General features: G+C 38.0%; 1 protein-coding gene across 4 annotated transcripts; it reads right to left on the bottom strand.

The window, feature by feature from the left end:
* Positions 1 to 20,512, bottom strand: Abl (tyrosine-protein kinase Abl). 4 transcript variants are annotated; one of them, XM_089836512.1, is made up of 10 exons: positions 19,928 to 20,512; positions 16,583 to 16,861; positions 13,571 to 13,869; positions 12,385 to 12,657; positions 11,119 to 11,566; positions 9,782 to 9,934; positions 8,814 to 8,903; positions 7,726 to 7,842; positions 5,431 to 6,216; positions 1 to 5,172 (listed from the first exon to the last, which is right to left on the bottom strand). In XM_089836512.1, exons 1-10 carry the CDS (start codon positions 20,088 to 20,090, stop codon positions 2,819 to 2,821), a joined length of 4,962 nt encoding a protein of 1,653 aa, XP_089692638.1. In that variant the 5' UTR covers positions 20,091 to 20,512; the 3' UTR covers positions 1 to 2,818. The 4 variants fall into 4 exon arrangements, with proteins under 4 accessions (XP_089692638.1, XP_089692636.1, XP_089692639.1 ...); XM_089836510.1 differs by having other exon boundaries at positions 1 to 6,216; XM_089836513.1 differs by lacking the exon at positions 5,431 to 6,216.
* Positions 20,513 to 21,484: the final 972 nt, after the last annotated feature.

Here is a 21,484-nt window from a genome sequence, read left to right as displayed (position 1 = left end):
TAAGTATTACTTAAACCATGTCTTTACTTACAAAATTACATCAGAAATTACATGTGGGCACGATATTTGTTCATAGTAGTTTTTTATATATATATATATATAGCATACTGTTACTACAATTCATTTCTTTAAACTTTTTTTGGAAGTATACTTGACCCTAAAAATCACCTCGCATTAATCCTAAAAATTTTTTTTCTCACATCGTAAAACCATTCAAAACCACAACCTGCTTGCTTCTTCGGCGAGTCCCCATAATTATAATTAAATACCTAATTGTGTTACGTATCATATTCATACTCGAGCATAAATATATATACGAATTTAAGAAATGGTTTTAAATTAGCTTTTTCTTTTGTTTAGACAAACGCCCATTCGTTTAAAGGGAGGGTGAAGTGAAAATAAAGCTATTTTTTTTATCGATTCCAATACTAATTATAAGACCAGTCTGCATAGTGAAACATTCAGGAAAAACAGTCTCCGAATGATTTTAAAATTCAAATTAGGTTCAGATTTTAAGGATAAATTTAAATAAACCCCTCCGACCAATCGCGTAACGCCCTGCCTTCCTGTTAACAAAATTCCCGTTGCACGCTCTACATCTCGCGCCGCGTTTATCACATTACGTGCAGTTTTTATCAAACCTCGCGATAACTTTCATTCACCTTTCCGAAAAAGTTTCTGAGTCCGGGGCATCTTGTCTAAAAGGTCCCACGTACGTGCATATCAAGCGGATAAACGTCACTGATACGACAGCAGGCGCCATCTGGCGCTGGATTATTGGGATATAGTTAGGCTTAACGGATTTTTTAACTGTTATAAATAGATAATACTTACACTATATTTTACGAAATTAAATATAAATAATGAGAAACAAAAACTGGACACTCGAAAGTCCAAAAATACCACTATGACGTTAAATCTTAGACAGAAAGCGGCCTTTATAAGCAGGGCCGGAAATAAGGAAAAATTCTTATAGGACTTGTGTCCAGTGACGCCCCCTTTGACTTGAAAAATTATAGGACATTGTCCACTGGAGGGTGCAAAAATAGTGTCGCATCTTCATAGTCAAACCATCAAAACTACGGAGAATTTATTGGTCAAAATGTCTAGTGACCCCCCTTTAAGTTTTCAGAAACATTATGGGACATTTTAAAACTTTATTGGACAATGTCCAGTGTCCTGTGCTTATTTCCGGCCCTGTTTATAAGTACTGCGCGAGTAAATTTGGTTTGATTGGTTGCTGCTAGAACTGAACTGACTCGAATTAACTGCTGTCGGACTTTTTACCCTGGATTCCTTTGGTTTTTTTCAGAAAGGCCTATTGGTTAACAGGAAGGCAGGACATTACGCGATTGGTCGGAGGTGTTAATTTCAAACTACCCATAAAATCTCCACTTAATTTGAATTTTAGAATCATTCGGAGATATTTCCCGAATGTTTCACTGCGCAGACTGGTCTTATAACTAGTAGAAGAATCGATAGTAAAAATAACTTGATTTTCAAATTTACCCTCAGTTCAAGGGTTTTTATATATATAAGTTTAAGAATTAAATGTACAAAAATAAATGAAATTTACAAAAGAAATGAAAAAAAAAACGTATATTATTCCACGTATATTTTGAATTTGTTTTATCATAATTGTATAAGAACCGGAACCTCGCATTCTATAATTTTACACACTCACATACACGCCTTAAACCACTAAAAAGAGTTAGTCTGTTTCTTCTTAAATTGGAGAACTTTTTTTAATTCTTAAACCCTAAATGAATATGTGTTAAATATTTCCAAGACTAGACGAAATCATACTTTTTATAAAAAGAACTAACAAAATCTCCTCTCCATTTATAGATTAAACCTTTTTTTTTTTTTTGAATTACTCGTTTACGTATCCGACCATAATTAATAAATAATTGAAGTTTTTTTCCGATAGAATCTTTGTTAATTACTTTCGTTGTGTTTTGTACAGCGTTTTAGGATAATACATAAAATGAGCCACGATTCATTATCATTAATTAGCATTATTACTAATCAGCGCCATCTATCCATAGCGGCGACTTTGAGAACTACCGTAATCGGCAAGCCAATCAGATGTCGCTAAAAATCTGGTGACGTCACTGAATGACGGGCACTCTCGGCCCGCGGTCTGTCCAAAAATTATCACGCTTTATTTTATCTAAAGCAGCACGCCAAGGCTTAGCTAGTAGCGCTACTTTAAAAGCTCCAAAAACGCCATAAAATAAGATTTTACCTTGGATATCGTCGAGAATGAAGTTTGGAGCCCGATTTAGTCCTATTTTCATAATTTAATTCAAAATAATGACGCTGAAATTAACTTTAACGAGCTTTGAAGCGTGATAAATTTTGGTCAGACCCCGAGAGTGCCCGTCAGTGACGTCACCAGTTTTTTGGCGATATCTGATTGGCTTACCGATTACAGTAGTTCTCAAAGTCGCCGTTATGGGTAGGTGGCGCTGATCAGGAATAAGGCTAATTTAAATACAAAAAATTAAGAGTATTTTTGTGGTGGATTCCTGCGTTAAAATAAAATTTCAATTTCAAGCGCAATTTCTAAAAAAAAAAAATTAAAAAAATAAACCTGGAAAAAATTGGGCCCTACATTATTAATTAATAATTTTTTTTGGTAAAAGTTATCTAAGCCGCATTGTACAAAAAGCTATTTATTTTAATTTTTATTTTATTTATCAATACTTCTTTTAAACACGATTTTAGTGAAATAGTATTGAATGTTGCTGGAACAATTTCATAGGAGATTAATATATTTTAAATATTTTTTTTTTGTTTCATTAAATTTTTTTTTTTATCTTTGTACAACATTCACTAGATCTTTAACCGTATTTTGTAAATCCGAAAAAAGTTTTGCAGAATCGGCGTTATTGTTACTGCTACAAGTTCTTAGCTGGTCTCCTTGGGTTTCTAACTTGGATAGTAATTCCCGAAAACGAAAACGTCCGTGGGGAGGGATACTATCGGCGTAACTACCGCAAGATGTTTTGAATAGCTGCACTTTGTCCGATAGTTGCATTACGTTTGAACCACTTATAACGGGAGAGTTTTTCAAAGCCATTATACTAGATTCCAAAACTGTGGAAACCTCTAGAATAGAAGCCTTGCAATTTTCGATTCCGGAATTCCCCCGATTAGACTCGTTGCCGCTCGAAGTCTGTTCGACAACGGCTGTGATCCCAGTTTCTAATTGATTACTGGTGGGACTTTCTAAAGACATGATTCGTGTTGTGGCAGATACAACCGCGCCACCCGCGGCACTGGTAGGTATATTTTTGGGTAATACTTGAGGTTTAGTCGCTGGTTTATTAGGCTTGTTAATGACAGCGCCGATGGAAGACCCAACTTGATTTGTCGTAGGTCGAGAGCCGCTTTTAATCGGGGGTTTGACTGGCAACGATGGCTTTGAAGATTGAAAAGCCGGTGGAACTGTAATTGCGGAGACAGTAGTTGCCGAACTAACGGAAGTACCTTCAATAATATGGGATCCAGAGTCTCTTTTACACGTTTCGACTTTTGGCTGCTGTATTTTTTCCTCGCATTCAGGGGCTGCTAAATTGCGATGATCATCTTGACTAGGAGCTTGAGGATCAATATCCGAATCAGCGGGAAGACATCCTGATCCTGAACCGGGTGTTTTGAGCTTCAGCGACTCCGGTCGTTTTTGATTAGTTTTAGGACTAGGTCGACGGGTCGAGTCACTGATGTTCGCGGCGGCCGTGGATTTCGATTCGGACGACGCTACTACGTTCGATTGCGACTCGCCACCACAACCACCAGCGCTAGCGCTACCACCGCCACCAGATTCCTTTTCCCATAATTTTCTAAGGCTACTAATACTGCCAGTGCTGTGACGTTTCCCATCTTCCTCTTGGACTAGTATCAAACTTGTTCTTTGTTCCATTGGCGACGCCTCTTCTTTAGTTTGCGCGGTTTCTTGCTGCTCGGCATTTGTAGATACTGGTTTTTTAATAATAGGCGGATAATAAATACCAACTCCACCACCACCACCCATTAAACCGGAATTCTTCAGATTCTGTTTCTCCAATTTTTCAATCTCTTCCTTCGATGTCTTCTCCGATTCTTTGTTATCATCCTGATCAACGAGCGATTTGGCAACGGAACCCACTCTGGGTTCAAAAAGCTTCCTCCTTGATTCGATATCGCTACACAGCGATGGTTGACTCGTCTTTACCTCACCTTCCTCCTTGTCAACTGTTTCTTTCCTCTGAAGATTTTTACGCCAACCTCTACTGGATTCTTCTTCTTTCTCGATGATAGTTTGCGATGACGCGTCTCCTTTTTCAACCTTCTTTTTCTGAGATTTGAGTTTCAGACTCTCGAACAATTCCGATACAAGCTGAGCGGCGGGATTTCTATTGACAGTTTCAACTTCCACCTTTTCCACCGGTTGCGGGACAGGTTTCAATTTGGAGACGGCGTAAATTTTCCCACCAAGTTGGGCGTCGGTATTAGGGGTAAAAGTCTCAGGGGCAATTGGTGGTGGAGGTGGAAGAGTCAAGGGTGGTGGAGCCGAGGAAGTTGAGTGGGAACCTTCATCGACACTGTCGTACATTTCTGGCGGCGGCGGTGGTGGCAAGTGAAAGTCATCTAGGAAGGATACCGGAACAACGTTCGAAGCGTTATCTGGCGGGATTTTGGATGATGGGCTATCTGGAGTCGGATTTTGAGAAGGACTGGCGGAGCTGGGAGAAGATGAAGTAGCTGTGGTGGGACTTCTCAAAGTCGGGTCCATATCGTGCCTGGTTAACTGATCATCCATAGATCCGCTTTTAACTAAAGGATTACGGGGTGGACTAGGAGGTCTTTCTTTCGGCCTTCTTTTTAAAGTTCTGCGAATAACGCTAGAACCAAAAGGAGGCGGCGATGACTGAGTGTTGTTATGCGGACCACCGGAATCAGCCGGATCACGATGTCTTAAATTAACGCCAAAAACATTAGCTCCGCCTTCGCTAATAGCGTCTCTAGTGTCTTTAACGTCGCGTTGCTGAGAGTTAAAGATATTCTCTTTGGACAATTTCCTTTCGTTTTTCCGAGCTATCGCGGCTTGGCCAGTTGGTCCTCCGCGGGGTAACCTCGGAGAAGGAACTGGTTTGGCACCTAATCTCCTAGTGTCTGGAATAGAGCCTGTTTCAAAGAGATCGGAAGCCTTATTACTGTGAGTTAAATCAGACTTCTGTCTTTGAAGAAAGCCGTGTGGAGAAAAGTTTTGAACTTTCTCCTGCTCTTGGTTAGACATTTGTTGTCGGCTAGTAGGATACTTAGAAGCTGCTGAAATAGCCATGGCAACAGCTACGGCTACATTGCACATTGAATTACTGTTGCAATTCTTCATCTGATTACTACTGGAAGTGAGTTCTTGCAAGTTATCGTGATTGGTAGTACCTTTGCCTTCGATAAGCGGTTCGGGTGGAGAACCAATTGTTCCGGCGTGAAGACCATGCTGACGAAGAGATTCTAAGTACGCCCCGATTCGAGCTCCTTTCGGTAGAGTACCGTACCTATTAATGGCGCGCTTAACATTTTGAACTTCGAGCGCGGCAACTTGTACTTTCTTGCTGTCTCGTAGTTTTTGATTGCTCGAGGCAACGCTAAGAATGGTATTAGAATTCCCCGAAGATACGTTGGAATTAATGTTCTCTTTAGATTTATTCTGGGAGTTTGGAGGATAGGTTCTGGCCTTCTTCAGCTTCTGCTGTCCTTGCTTGGTAGATGAGATAACCGAGGCGGGTACGCTACCAACCGAAACTGACATACTTCGAGTTTTCTCCCCGGCCATACTTTCCTCCATTTCCGGGCTCCGATCATCGGCACTATAGGCCAGATCATCAAACTCTTCCTCGTTATTATTAATCCCGGATCCGGTATGACCAAGTTCGTTAAGTTCGCGATTGATCGACTCAAAAACTTTCTCTAGTCCATTCATAGCCTCCCCGATTTTGGAGGTAGTGGCGCCCTCGAGTCCCATTGAGAAGCCTATTCCGGGACTAGTACACTCATCAAAACCCCTCTGTTGATCTTGATAAGTACTATCGCGGAATGAGCTGGTGCGCTTAGGGGGCATGGGCGCTTGTTTGCTTCTAGGACCCGAACGTCTCAACTGAACCACGGAGGGTTTTCCTCCAGGAGCTCCTCCAGACTGGAACTTGGATGCATTGCTGTTAGCCACACCTGTTGGTTTAAAGTTGCGCGTGCCAGTTTAAAATGGACAGGGGGAAAAAGGGATTAGAAGGTTAAGGGAAAAAAAGAACAACGAAGAAGAAAAAAAAACAGGAAAATTATTATTTCTACTACAAAGGAGTCACCACGAGTTAATTCGTGAATCTATACATCATTGAATATATATATCGGCAATTAGTTGTGACGTTAGTGCCTAGGTAAAACGTCATGGGCTTATGGCTTTGGCATTGGGCGGCCATGTTAGGTACTGCTATGGTTCTATGGGCAAATAGCATGGTTGAGACTTGACGTCGCACTAAGGCTTCTGATATAGCTCTGTACCCTGCTTAACCAACGGGCAGTGTTGTTCTTGGTAGTACAATTGTACTTTTTTAGTACATTTTAAAGTCTTCAGTACGAAAAGTACATTTTAAAGTTTGGAAGTACATTTTCAAATTCCATTTTTTAACATTAGCGTCTATGGGACGAAAATTACGCCACAAGATGGCGCCAAAAGCCTTTCGTGGAGGGGGAAGGAAATTTTAATACCCCCAAGCGGGTAAAAGTATGTTTTCAAAAAGCCTCCCATTGGGGTAGTACGTTTTACTATTGGGGAAAGTACGTTCCCAAAAATCTAAGGAACAACACTGCCAACGGGTAAGATTTGGGTGGGGCTTATTTATTAACGACATCAGTCAAGTGGTAACAGTTACTTCCCACGTAACGTTTGAACACGAGTCAGCAGTGACTTCCAACTCTTTAGAGCCAAGGCTTACGATTTCGGTAATGATTTTGATTTCTCGGATAGCGAAAACAACTCGCGCTTGTTAAAACTGCATTTTCAAAAATTACTAACCCTGACATCGTTAAATTAAGGGTTTTAATATGAAAATCGCCGCATCTCGAAACACAGCACATTTAAAATTTCCCTACAAAATACCATCAAGGAGGCGATGCTGGACCGGGCTCTATAGCGCTCCTACCACCGTGACCTGTTACACTCAATAGGCGCCTTACTCCTGTCTTACGATTGGCTCTTTCAACTACTACCCATAACGCTTCACAGGCTTGTTAATTACCAACATCCAAATCAAATCGACACAGGTTAGAAGGGGTGTAACACAAGCATACAGATGTATATTCTTTGTTGTATAGATTCATGGTTAATTAATAAGATATGTTTCATAAGTTTAGCATGGGTTAATGGGAACTTTTAGCAGAGTGGAATGGGTTAAGGGATTAATAATGGTGGGGATCTGGCATTCTCGAAGGTTTAAACATAGTACGACTGAGAAGATTGATAGGGAAACCATCATAGCCAACTCGCGCGTTAAGCAATTAGCGTGTACAGAAAAAGCGGACACACTTATGGTTTCTCTAATAAGTATAAAGACTCACTGCAAACATATATAACTTCAAGGTTACTAATATAGCGTATAAATTCACTATGGAATCAAATAATATAATAACTATACAAGTCTACAAAGGGTTAATTAAAAAATTATACGAAGAACATCACACCTTGTTCCGTGTTCCACTGTTCCAGGCCAATGACTTCGTCGCAAGGGCCAACGGGAGATCCATCAGATCTTTTGCCTCCAATTGGTGCAATTTGTTTCTCAAGTTGTTTTTCGACCTCTGCAATGATATAAAGGGTTCGTTCAATGATATAAAGGGTTTCGTCCAATGATATAAAGGGTTTCGTTCAATGATATAAAGGGTTTCGTTCAATGATATAAAGGGTTTCTTCACTGATATAAAGGGTTTCGTTCAATGATATAAAGGGTTTCGTTCAATGATATAAAGGGTTTCGTTCAATGATACAAAGGGCTTCGTTCAATGATACAAAGGGCTTCGTTCAATGATATAAAGGGCTTCGTTCAATGATATAAAGGGTTTCGTTCAATGATATAAAGGGCTTCGTTCAATGATATAAAGGGCTTCGTTCAATGATATAAAGGGCTTCGTTCAATGATATAAAGGGCTTCGTTCAATGATATAAAGGGCTTCGTTCAATGATATAAAGGGCTTCGTTCAATGATATAAAGGGCTTCGTTCAATGATATAAAGGGTTTCGTTCAATGATATAAAGGGTTTCGTTCAATGATATAAAGGGTTTCGTTCAATGATATAAAGGGTTTCGTTCAATGATATAAAGGGTTTCGTTCAATGATATAAAGGGTTTCGTTCAATGATACAAAGGGCTTCGTTCAATGATACAAAGGTTTTCGTTCAATGATACAAAGGGCTTCGTTCAATGATACAAAGGGCTTCGTTCAATGATACAAAGGGCTTCGTTCAATGATACAAAGGGCTTCGTTCAATGATACAAAGGGCTTCGTTCAATGATATAAAGGGCTTCGTTCAATGATATAAAGGGCTTCGTTCAATGATATAAAGGGCTTCGTTCAATGATATAAAGGGCTTCGTTCAATGATATAAAGTGTTCGTTCAATGACATAAAGGGTTCGTTCAATGATATAAAGGGTTTTTTCAATCCTTGGGATAACTATCTATACAGTAGAACTTAATCTAGGCAGTTTCTTCTGACCCACAAGCTTAAAATATGGGTCATACAATCTCCACGTTGAAAGGAAGATCTCACGTACCTTCTGTAATGCTTGAATTTTGAAACATGGTCTCCAGGGTATGATGAATTTCTTGAAAACTCGGACGATCTTGAGCCTCCCATTGCCAACCTAAAATACACATTTGTATTACGTTTTTAAGTGAATATAACCCCACACAAAATGGTTTCTGAAAATAATAATAATCTAAGCTTTGTCTAAGAGGGGATGTCCACACTAAGCCTGTGGCTTGTTTACAGGTGGGTCCCTTTACAATGCATAGAGGGGTGGTGGCTAGCCCCTATGCCACAGCGAACCTACAGCGCCCTATACTAACTATTACCGTTAACCTCTGCAAGTTTTGATGGAAAGGAGAAACCGGGTTGGACCGCGGAGGAAAACTCCTTTTAACAAGCGGGGAGAGAACTTGCAAACTCTACGCAGAAGGATTTGTTCCCAGATTCTCACCCGGTGCCACAGTCCGGGATCGAACCCAGGATCCTCTTGCTGCGAGGCGAAAGCGCTAACCGCTACGCCACCCCACCTTCAACATGCACTACATCCTTAAAGGGACTGTAAAGAAGGCATCGGCGGGTGGGTAAATACTGTCTGATATACGTCCAAAGACTCCAAGACCCAAAAACTCCTCATGGAGTGGAACTGGACACTTAATCCTTGCTTTTTCGCGATATTGCAGCGTCAATAGAGCTACCTCAGAAGCCTTAGTGTGGGTCATCCATGCTATTTGCCCATAGTACCAAAGTGGTACCAAACAAGGCCACCCACTGCCAACCCTAAGCTAGTGACGTTTTACCTAGGCACTGAAATCACAACTGATATAGCTCTATTCCCAGAAGTGCCAGTTTTCGAAACAATTAGAAAGAACTGAACAACTTCTAACCACGCCTTCCACCGTAACCTGCCTATGACGTACTACTTCAAATAATTTTGTCCCACACGCTATTTAAAAAATACAGGACAAACAAATAATTAAATCTGAAATTACTTACATAATTTCATTAGCTCATACACTCTTGGTGGGCAACCAGGAGGGCATTCCATTCTGTAGCCAGATTCCAGCATGTGATACACATCCGTCAAATCCACCCCAGGATATGGAGACATCCCGTACGTAGCAATTTCCCACAACAGAATTCCAAAGGCTATAAAAGAATTAACAACACATAGCCATTACTTAAAGGGAATGAGAAGCTTCGTTTGAAAAACTTCTGATTTATATAACAAAGGATAAAATTAATTAATTTCTGTGTGAATTCAAAAATATCAAGCTTTTAATTCTCCCTCCGATTTCTGCTCGTTATTTGGCCGCAATATGCATTTGAAAATGCTTCATGTGAAATCCTCTTTTTATGAAAGGCTAAAACGTTTCCCGTAGTCTGACGTCACAGATATATTTTTCACCCGAGATGGCGCCACTCTCTCAGCTATCAGACCCAGAGTTTAGACTGGCGATTAGCTCGAGACGCGTATAGGATTCCCGCGCTTTTTTTCACCCTCACGTCATAGTGATGTCATGAAACGAGCGAACAAGCTCGACAAGACTAAATTATTGATATATTGAAACTGCTACAGAGTTTTCGTGATTTTCCAATGGATTTTAAAAATAGAAACTTTAATAATTCAATTTTATTAAAAACTTGATATTTTGAAAGTAGAGACTCGAAAGTGTAACATAATAACACTTTCGTGGTAAAATATGATATGAAATTGTAAATCCACCTTATTCCCTTTAGTTAGGCTTACCTCGGGATTCGTGGAGTGGAGTAACGGGAAGAAAGTCGTCTGTCGTCTGCTGCAGTACATAGTTTTGACCTTTGTAGCAGGCGACAGAAAAATCACGATAACTCAGTTTCGATATATCAATAATTTAGTGTTGTCGAGCTTGTTCGCCCGTTTTATGACATCACTATGACGTGAGGGAAAAAAAGCGCGGGAATTCTATACGCGTCTCGAGCTTCTCGGAAGTCTAAACTCTGGGTCTGATAGCGGAGAGAGTGGCGCCATCTCGCGTGAAAAATATATCAGTGACGTCAGCCTACGGGGAACGTTTTAGCCTTTCATAAAAAGTGGATTTCCAATAATTTCATATGAAGAAGCATTTTCAAATGCATATTGCGGCCAAATAAGCAGCAGAAATCGGAGGGAGAATTAAAAGCTTGATATTTTTGAATTCACAGAAATTAATTTAATTCTATCTTTTGTTATATAAATCAGAGGTTATTCAAACGAAGCTTCTCATTCCCTTTAAGTAACAACACCAAATTCTATTTTTCAAAGGAAATTCATAGAAAATACTGAAACAAAATGAGGGTGAAGCATAACATACCCCAAACATCTGACTTAGTTGAGAACTTATTGTAAGCGAGTCCTTCGGGAGCTGTCCACTTAATAGGAAATTTGGCACCAGCATGGGCCGTATAAGTATCGTCCCTCATAAGCCTCGCTAATCCAAAATCAGCCACCTTAACGAGGTGACTCTCACCAACGAGGCAATTACGAGCCGCTAAGTCTCTGTGAATGAAACTTCTGGACTCGAGGTAAGACATGGCAGAGGCAATCTGAGTGGCCATATACATCAGTACGACAGCGTTAATTTCTTCCCGACTCGCGTTCCGCAAATAGTCCAAGAGATTTCCATAAGGCATAAATTCCGTGATTATATAAAAAGGCGGCTCTCTAGTGCAAACTCCCAAGAGTTGAACTAGGTTTGGATGCTTCATTTCTTTCATGATTGTTGCCTCTTCTAAAAAATCCTTTAGGGCCATTGTGTCTTCCTAAAAATACATCATATTACAGTACCCCAATTAGTGAAAGTTAAGTAGTTTACGCGGTTTCGTTATGCTTAATAGGGAGCTAACAACTGGCTACGGGGAAGTCGGGGTTCATACAACTTTTGGAAAACAAATTTCCCTGAGTTTTCCAGGTTTTTCCCCATATACTTCCCTAAGTTTTCCAGGTTTTTCCCCATATACTTCCCTGAGTTTTCCAGGTTTTTCCCCATATACTTCCCTGAGTTTTCCAGGTTTTTCCCCATATACTTCCCTGAGTTTTCCAGGTTTTTCCCCGTATATGGAGTATCCTATGGAGCAAATGTTAACGAAGGAGGGGGGGGGCAAATAGGACTATAACATACCCAAAGGACATCCCCGTATCTCTAACATAACCAGAGTTATGACCCTCCAAAGTTTAGTGTAATGTTTATGCTGTGAAGGGGATGTTTATGAATATTTTGCTTAATTACTCGGCCCCTGTTTGACACAAATTTCCCTGATTTCCCTGAATTTTACTAAAAATTATAAATTTCCATGAGTTTTCCCTGAGGTTTTTGTCAACTATTTATTTCCCTGATTATTCCAGGTTTCCCCTGTTTTCCAGGTTTGTATGAACCCTGGAAGAAATAGTCTGACGTCACGCAGCCGCCCCCCCCCCCTCTGGTTGGCATTTTTGCGCGTAGAATACTATTTCCAACCGTTAGGGGGATGAAACTCCAGTAAGAGATATTAGGGTGTGACGTGTCAGGGTCAGAACTGTTAGCTGTAGCCGACTCTTGATCTCTGGTACGCGCACTGATGCAAGTATTTTTTTGACTTACTTTCAGAGTTTTGACGGCTACTGTCATGTTGTATCTCTTCCACGCTGCTTCGTAAACATCTCCGTACTGTCCTCCACCGAGTTTATGTTTCATCACAATGTCAGTGCGGTCAATTTCCCATTCGTCAGGTTCGGGGCTCAAAGCGAAGACTGCTGGCTTGTTGCGTTTGGGAGCAGGATACAGCAACATCGTGATTAAGCCGTCAGCGTGTACAGAATGGTGGTGAACTAACTCTGCCAAAGTGTTGAATCTACATTCTGACGTTACGTACGCCTGCAACGAAAAAATAGAATTTTTTTAGGACTACAGCAATAATCCAATAAAAATGATTTAAAAAGTCTGCAACGAAATGCAACACAGACCACTGTATTAGGGCTCTAACTAAACAATATGACACGCTAATTTTGCTAATATTCATGTAAACTGTGAATAAATTAAACTTCTTCTGGTAACTCTTTATTTTAATTAATCTACCAAAACCACAAGACAACGCGCAGTTCTAGAGCCATGTTAGTACAGTTATCATACTCATAATTAGGCCTCAATTTTGGAATGCGCTCAATAAGTGGTACTGAGAGAGGAGGAGCTACGGGGACGTGAAGTCAATATTGGTAGTCTAAATTTAAATTGTATGCCATAAACTGACGACTTCCAATATGGTCTCCAAAACCGAGGTAAGAGACTAAGAGATAGGTTGGTGTGAAGTCACGAGAAGGTTCAAAGTAGCAGACTTTACGGCAAGTTTCAACCATCGTGGGTCACCAGTCCAAGAGTCTTAACATAAATAGTTTACAGGCAAGGAGGATTCATACCATTTGCACAAGGAGACCAGGCAACTTAAAGTGTAAAATAGCACACGATTTTACACTCTAAGTCGCTTGGTCTCCTTGTGTTAATGGTAGGAATCCTCCATGCCAGTATGGGAAATAATTATTCCTTGACCCCCTAGTGTCCGAAATAATAAACTGGTCCCTGCCTTTGTTCTCCAATAGATTTGCAATTAATAAACTGGTCCCGAGGACCAGTAATCCCCACTTCTCGAATTTAAAAACTAGTCCAAGCAATTAATAAACTGGTTTTAGACCAGAGGAAGTGAGCTATTTCCGAGACTGGTGATGGCACAACAAAAGCCTTTCCATCAGACCTTAAGTTACAAACTACTATTCAAGACAGAAAAGAGACCTACCTTTCCCTCCAAGTCTTCATTGATTCGATAGTGATAGACTCGTCCTTCGAAGCGCAAGGAGATTGACCTTTGACCGGGACTACTCTCGCTTTCTCGAACTAAGAAGCTACCATTAATTCCGCTGCTAAGAAGGTACTCTGCCGCATTTCTGGAGATTGGTCCGTGGTACCAGGAGTGCTTTTCCAGACTATTAACCGGTGTAATGTAGTTTGAGGGAACCCAGCCCACTTGACCAGCTCGCGACTGCGCTTCGCACCACTCGCCAGTCTTGTTGTAGGATAAAACACGTACTTGTTCGCCTAACAAGACAAATAAAACAGTGTACTTATTAAAGTTAGATGCTTTTGACAAGGCCTAAGATGTTGATTCTTATACGAAATGCTACAAGTGCGCCTCTTTTTAGGGTAGAACGAAATTAAAATAACAATATTGTAGAAAAGGCGGCAGTAAAAAGGCTAATTAGCAATAATTTGCAAAACGTAGCAATATTTAAGGGCAAAAACATCCCAATTTAGTAAAACCAAAAGCACTGATTTGCGTTAGAATTTCACAAGTGCGGGCACGCGAACCGAAATATTTTACACTCAATGGATCATGCAAAGTCATGTGTGATATCCATTTTAATCACATGATTATAAAGACGCCATTTGTAGACTGAATATTCTAATGAAAACCATAACTTTTTCATGAAAAAGTCGATCCTAGAATAACTATTATTTTCTGTATAATTTTTACATGGTGTGGGCATACAAGTACATATATTTTTTTTTGGGGCGATTTTGAGTAGAAAATGTTATTTGCCATTTGGCTCTAAAGGACACCCTAATCAAGTTATGATTAGTGTGACATAAATTAAGAAAATGTACTATAACATTTTGCCGTACGGGCCACTTTTCCATTTATGAGCGGAGTGTTTTAGGGATGACCCCTTAATTAGCCGGCTCTCACTGCAAAATTTCGTAGCACATTTTGGACCTAAAAGCGCCCATAGAACCCAGTGTACTTCAGTTCTACCACCGTGTATTGTATTTAGAATCGATCTTTAAGGCTCTTTTTCAAAATGCTAGTCAAAATTTCATTCGTATTTTATGAAAAACCACGTGGTCCTATCAATGAATGTTTTTATTCATTTTTTTTCAATTTTATTTATTTTTTATTTTTATTATTTTTTTAATTAATTATTTTTTCTATTTATTTTTTATTATTTTATACTTTTATTATTTAATTTTTATTATTTATTGTTTATTTTATACTTATATTATTATTTATTTTTATTTTATACTTATATTATTATTTATTTTTATTTTATACTTTTATTATTTATTTTTTATTTTTTATTATTTATTATTTATTTTATACTTTTATTATTTATTTTTTTTTTTTTTTTTTTTTTTTTTTTTAAAATTGTTTATTACTAAAACCTAAGTTTACAATGAAATTTTCATTTCCACTTTCTTACCCTCCAATTTACATATTCCCGCTTCTATAAAAAGTTTAAATGCTATTTTGTCATTTCTTTGGTAAAATTCGTATTCAGTTAAAATACATAGTAGTAATTTTTTGTTAAAATAGTTTGCTAACATAATTTCAGGATCAACTTCTTTTATATTCATTCTAGCATGGTATGTAAAATAGATTGAAAGTTTTGCTATATTTAAAATAATGATTATGATTTTAAAATAGGCAGTTTCTTCTCCACAATACAGCCAGTACATTTTGTTAACTAATTTAAATTTTGGGTTGAATATTTGTATAAAAATTGTAATTTTTGCTAAAAAACTCTGGGTTATCCCACAGTTAAAAAATATATGTTTAATATTTCCTTGCTCTTTATCACAGAATGGACATTTGGGACTAAGATTATATAATCTAGATGCTAAAACTGGTAACGTAATATTGCCTATGGTTATTCTCCAAAGGATACTGTTTTCCTTCGGGAAAAAACACGGATGCCATATAGGATTTAATTTAAGTTTTATATTGTTTGGATTCTCAAAAATCGCGAGAAATCTGTTCTTTAATTGTTCTGAATGTGGGTTGGTAAGTTCTTTAAATTGGGTTTTTGTTACTTTTTCAAGGCTGACATACTTATCATCCAAGTAAAGTTCCATCTCACAAATTGTCTTTTCTTGGGGTGGATTAGTTTTGCTCGGCAGACAAAAAAGCTCTATCTTTTCTTTACATAATTTTGAAATCTTAAGGAACTGATTGGTAAGGGAGCGCTCTGTTTGGGGTCTTAGTCCTATATCAATAAAGGGATTTCTAAAACAATTGTTTTGGTGGTCGTAGATGTCCCTGATAAGTTGAAAGCCTGGTGTTTTCCATTTTGGATGATAAAAGTCCAATTTAATCAAAGGGTTATTTAAAATAGGTAAGTTTAAAAAACTCTGTATGTTTGTGGGTTTTTTTAAACGTATTGGGATCGTTTTCCAAAACATGAATAAATCCTTGTAATATTTTGGACAAAAATCATAGTTGAATTCTATGTCTGGGAAGCTAAGAACGTTTAAACCAAATTTATATATGTTCGTTTGTTTTAAATAATGATCTAGGAAGGCTCCTTCTATGGGGTGGTAAAGTCCCTCAATGTGACGTTGTAACTTATTAAAGGCGAAATTTTCCCATCTTTTTGTTAGGGTTATTAACCCGAAACCTCCCTGGCCTATCTTCTGTTGGATATCGTCCATATTTAACCAGTGTCTGTCGTTAGTCCAGATTAGTTTGGCGCATTCGTGTAATATTCTCTTGGATAGTTCTTTTATTATTTATTTTTTATTATTTTATACTTTTATTATTTATTTTTTATTATTTTATACTTTTATTATTTATTTTTTATTATTTTATACTTTTATTATTTATTTTTTATTATTTTATACTTTTATTATTTTTTATTATTTTATACTTTTATTATTTATTTTTTATTATTTATTATTTATTTCTACTATTTATTTATTTTTTTATCAATATCTTTACAAATACCATAAAACAGTAAATAAAAATAGGTAAACATACCTTTCTTAAGTGATAATTGATTCTCTCCACCGGACTGAAAGTCGTACAAGGCGACAAACAGTTGAGGATCAACATCTTCTTGCGCTAAAAGATTTTCTTTGGACATCCAGCGTCCACCGGCGCCAGTACTGAGTTCCGAAGATGAACCGGTGGGAGCTAGAACCTGCATGCCCCCTCCACTGTCATCTCCAACTACTCCCATTGTTCCGAGTAATGGCCCATGGTCAGGTATTTCAGGCAATGGCCTGCTCTGCAGGAGAGCTTCTGTAAATAGAATGGCTTCGCTATATCAATCGACTGTCCCGAAACATTATTCAACGTTGTTGTTGTGTCTATATAAATATAGGACCGACGTACTGACATTCTGCCCTTAATGGAACCCTATTCAAGTTATGACTCTAGTCAGGGTTCATACAACTTTTGGAAAACAAATTTCCCTGAGATTTCCATCCAGGTTTTTTCCCCATATACTTCCCTGAGTTTTCCAGGCTTTTCCCGTATAAGGGGTATCCCATGGAGCAAATGTTAACGAAGGAGTGGAGGATGGGCAAATAGGACTATAACATACTCAAAGGACATCCCCGTATCTCTAATATAACCAGAGTTACGAGCCTCCAAAGTATAGTGTAATGTTAATCCTATGGAGGGAATGTTCACGAACAATTTACTTAAGTACTTAGCCCCTGTTTGACGCATATTTCCCTGAATTCCCTGAATTTTACTAAAAATTATAAATTTCCCTCAGGTTTTTGTCAACTATTATGTTTTCCAGGTTTGTATGAACCCTGTTTATTAACACGAGGGAAATTCACCAGACATTCGCAGATTTTCGTTCAAGGTTTGATGACACCTATGACTAATCACCTATTTATATATTGGGCTCTCATAGAACGCACGAGGTTGACAACAACCTTTAGACGATTGTTATCACTTGCGATAGCTCGTTTAAAAAGTATGAATATTGCCCCCATTTGAAAGGTAACTAAAACGATACTATAAACAAAAGCTGATAGATAAGATAAAAACCAAAAGTAAATTCTTTCACTGTACCCAACCTTGTTAGGTGCGCTAAAGAGGGCGACATTTTCAAGATCAAGTGATAGTGATATGTCCTCATGGATAAAGAATGGGCGTGAGGAAATTTGTTTTCACAGCTTATTCTGTATACACTCTGTTACAACATCGGTTGTCAGCACGCGCAAAGCTAGGTCTCTCTGTAACGTAGCTTTGTACGTGCTGTCAAGAGACAAAAAAATTCAGGATCTTCAGGATTTAAAATATCCGCCAGTTTTTTAGCTCGAGTGCACGGACCTCTAGGCCTTAGTTTCAAATACTTGCAGTAGGCTGTATACAATTTCACACGTATTTCGAAACTAAGGCCTAGAGGTCCGTGCACTCCAGCTAAAAAAATTCGCGGATATTTTAAATCCTGAGGATCCTGAAGATTTTCGTCTCTTGTCAGCAAGCACAAGGCTAAGTTACATAGAGACCTAGGTTTACGCGTTCTGACAACTGATGTTGTAACAGAGTATATACAGAATAAGCTGTCGTTCGAGATAGGGAGTTGCCTATCCTGTAGAGTGAAAACAAATTTCCTCACGCGCATTCTTTATCCATGGTTGATAGTTCATGTTAGGTTTAGATTAGGGTTACACTAGGCTAGGTTAGGTTTCCGCTTGGGTTAGGTTCAACTGTGGGTGGTAGCCCTTCCCTCTATAAGGAAGTTCCCTTAGAATCAACCAGCTCCTCCTTCAGGGGTTGACAGATAATTTTCAGACTCAAATTCCCTGACTTTTCCGGGTTTTACCTGAAAATTTTCGACGATTTCTCCTGACATTCTTAGGCCCAATTATTATTGTTTTGAATATATGAAGGCAGTGATACAAGACAATTTATGTATAAAAAGCATTTATGAATATTTAAAGGAACATTTCAGGTAACATAACCATAAAATAATGGCCTTTTTCTAAATAATAATAATAATAATAAAAAAAATTAATGATCTCTTATTACAAAATAATTAGTCTTAAAACGGGGGCTACTGTGTCGGCATTTCTTTAGTGGCGTCTGCTAAACCGAACCTGTTACCTTTCTCAGCCTGTGAGAATTCAACCAATCCCATATGGGTAAAAGGTTCGATTTAGCAGACGACACTAAACCAATTAGTCTTAAAACGAGAGCTACTGTGTCGCCATTGCTTTAGTGGCGTCTGCTAAACCGAACCTCTTACCCTTACCTCTCAGCCTGTGAGAATTCAACCAATCCCATGGGGGTAAGAGGTTCAATTTAGCAGACGCCACTAAACCAATGGCGGATGGCGCAGTAGTCCTCGTTTTTAAGACTAATTAAATGCTAATTATATTGCAATAAGAGATCATTTATTTATTGTTAATATTTTTCCTTTTATATTTAGAAAAAGGCCGTTCTTTTAACCTGTAATGTTATATTACCTGACCTTTTCTTTTAAAACAAAACATCGCGGATTGAGTGTTAAAATTCCCTGACTTTTCCAGGTTTTACCCGAACCCTGTTCAGTTCTATTCAATTCTACTATCGCAAACTGAAATCAAGTTAAAGCTAAGATATTAACGAAAAGCTTAATTTACTTCATTTACAAAAGCAAATCTCAAAATTACCGTGTTCTATTTCACTATGTACATAGCTATACTGAAACTAATACAGATACAGGTCATACTTCAATTTCTCAAATTCTTTAGACTCGAGATAAATGATTGAAAACAATTTACAATAAATTGGTTCCATATTATAAAGTAGTAGATTATATTTTATAAGACCCTATAAGAAGAACATAATTTACTTAACAATCAAATGATTGATGACTCACCAATAAGTGACTCATACATACCTCTATATTATACCCCAAAGTTGTAAATAACATAACATAACATAACAGCATTTATACCCCAAATTATTTCCCAAATATTACACACCAATATTATTTTGTATAATACTTTATCAAAACTGAAACATTATAATTAAAAAGATATGAACCGGGCCTTAGACAATGTTAATGTGTTATTGACCTGAAAGAGTTGGTTTAATGCAATTTTTTCAAGTAGGGTTAACTTTAAGCACATTAAATTGCAATTTTAAATCCCAATAACTAGTTTCCATAACGAACTGATAGTATTAGCATTAGTAACTATTGAAAACGGACTATTACAACTGTGGATTGTGTATTAAAAATGCATTCATAAGCCTAGGCTTATATTATACTATTAAATTGAATTGTCTGATTTATATGATTGTACAAGCATTTATAAAAAAAGTTGCAATGTTTCTCAGTGTTTGTAATAAAATGGAAAGGATTTATATTAAACTTACCACTATGTTCTGTAAAAATGTTCCCTGAAGTAGCTGTCACTCGGGCTTCTTTGATTTTGTTGTATTTACTGCTGGCATGTTTGCTAGTTTTAATACCACCGTGACTACTTCCGACTGACGAGCTACCGCTCCCGCGATGATCTTTGCCTTGTTGAGCACCCATTAAATTTAAAAACGACTGACTCGAAAATCCACCTTTTTTTTTCTTCTTAGGAACTCGGGTTTACCGTTCCTTAGAAAAAGTTATTTCAACCAAGGCCCTTTTCGAAGCCTCCTCTGGTAACAAGTTTCTGTTCTTTACAAAGGCCTTGGGCTCGGCCGAGAGCTCGCGGCGATACGACGATCGCGAGCTCCGACGCCGGAGACGGCGATTTAGCATTAAAATTATTTAGCACATCACTAACGTTAGTTGCTCGATACTTTAAAATGAAAGAATAAACTAGAAATTTATAAAAAGTTCAATCAAATCAAAAGCTGCTTCAAGGGAACGGCATACTTCCGAAACAAATTTCTACCATCTTGAAAAATGTCACGATTGCACTAAGCACTTCCGTTTCGCTAAAAAGCGGGCCTAGACTTGACGTTTGGGGCACAGCCAATCCGATCACGCAGTTCGTAACAAATTGAAGAATTAATTCAGGGTTACCATCATTATGTCATAATTCAAGCAGACGACACTGGGTGTAAAATTCCATTGAGTGCTCATTGCTCAAGAACAGGGAGCACAAATCCAATTTTTGTGCTCACTGTCAAGAACAATAAACATCACTTTGAAAGCATCAATTTCTCAAGTCACGTGTCGAATCTTCACAAAATCCACACCAAAGAACTTAAGTTGGAATATATATTCCACACCGTCCAAGTTCAATCAGACTTTGCCCATGGAGTTTTTTTTTTTTTTGCTCCTTTATTTTATTTATTTATTTATTTATTTATCAAGTATACATATTCGCTAAGCCTTTTTTGTCTAGGCTTCTATGCAAATAGAAAAAAGAGTTATGTATGAAAAAACATGTAATTATGGAGCAAAAAAAAAAAAAGAAAAAAAGGAGGGGAGTGGGTGAACAAAATTTTAAGAATTTAAACTATAAAAAATAGAAACTTTTTGACGAAACGTGTGACGATTTTGAAGTTGAACTAAATTAGATGGGAGATTATTCCAGTCATGAATGGCAGTGAAGGTGACATGATTGAGGCGAAAATTTGATTTAACGAGAGGCTTAACCAATTTGAGGGCGTGACCACGGGTGATGGTTGTGGATTTGGTGAAAAATTCACTTGTTTCCAAATCAAGGCGGCCGTGGAAAAAGTCGTGTAAAAGGCAGAGATTGTTCGATTTTTTGACGAGCTAGGGCCTAAGTGACCTTTCAGCTGGCTGGAGCGCCTTTCGAAGTTTCAAGTGATTTTTGATTTTAATATATGATAAATATCATCAAAACCTCCACACCTAAAGCTTTAAACAGTGTTATGGAATTTAGAATGAAGTTTATGTATTAGAATCTTAATCTTCCTATGCTCATTCTGTGGTCATTGTATGGACCAGTTTACATGCACAGC

This window comes from Phalangium opilio, unplaced genomic scaffold (assembly GCF_054372755.1).
Source record: "Phalangium opilio isolate 3A_F unplaced genomic scaffold, DU_Popi_V2 ptg000042l_1, whole genome shotgun sequence".
Classification (NCBI taxonomy): domain Eukaryota; kingdom Metazoa; phylum Arthropoda; class Arachnida; order Opiliones; family Phalangiidae; genus Phalangium; species Phalangium opilio.
The sequence above is the reverse complement of the archived record's forward strand: the minus strand, read 5'-3'. Positions and strand labels throughout refer to the sequence as shown.

What these genes read in the sequence shown, in the direction of transcription:
- Abl (XM_089836510.1), bottom strand. Translation starts at nt 20,090, where the DNA reads ATGGGTGCTCAACAAGGCAAAGATCATCGCGGGAGCGGTAGCTCGTCA. An exon ending in TCAATTATCACTTAAGAAAG is followed by an intron (nt 13,870 to 16,582) that starts GTATGTTTACCT and finishes TTGTCTTGTTAG; the next exon opens with GCGAACAAGTACGTGTTTTA. An exon ending in ATGAAGACTTGGAGGGAAAG is followed by an intron (nt 12,658 to 13,570) that starts GTAGGTCTCTTT and finishes TTTTCGTTGCAG; the next exon opens with GCGTACGTAACGTCAGAATG.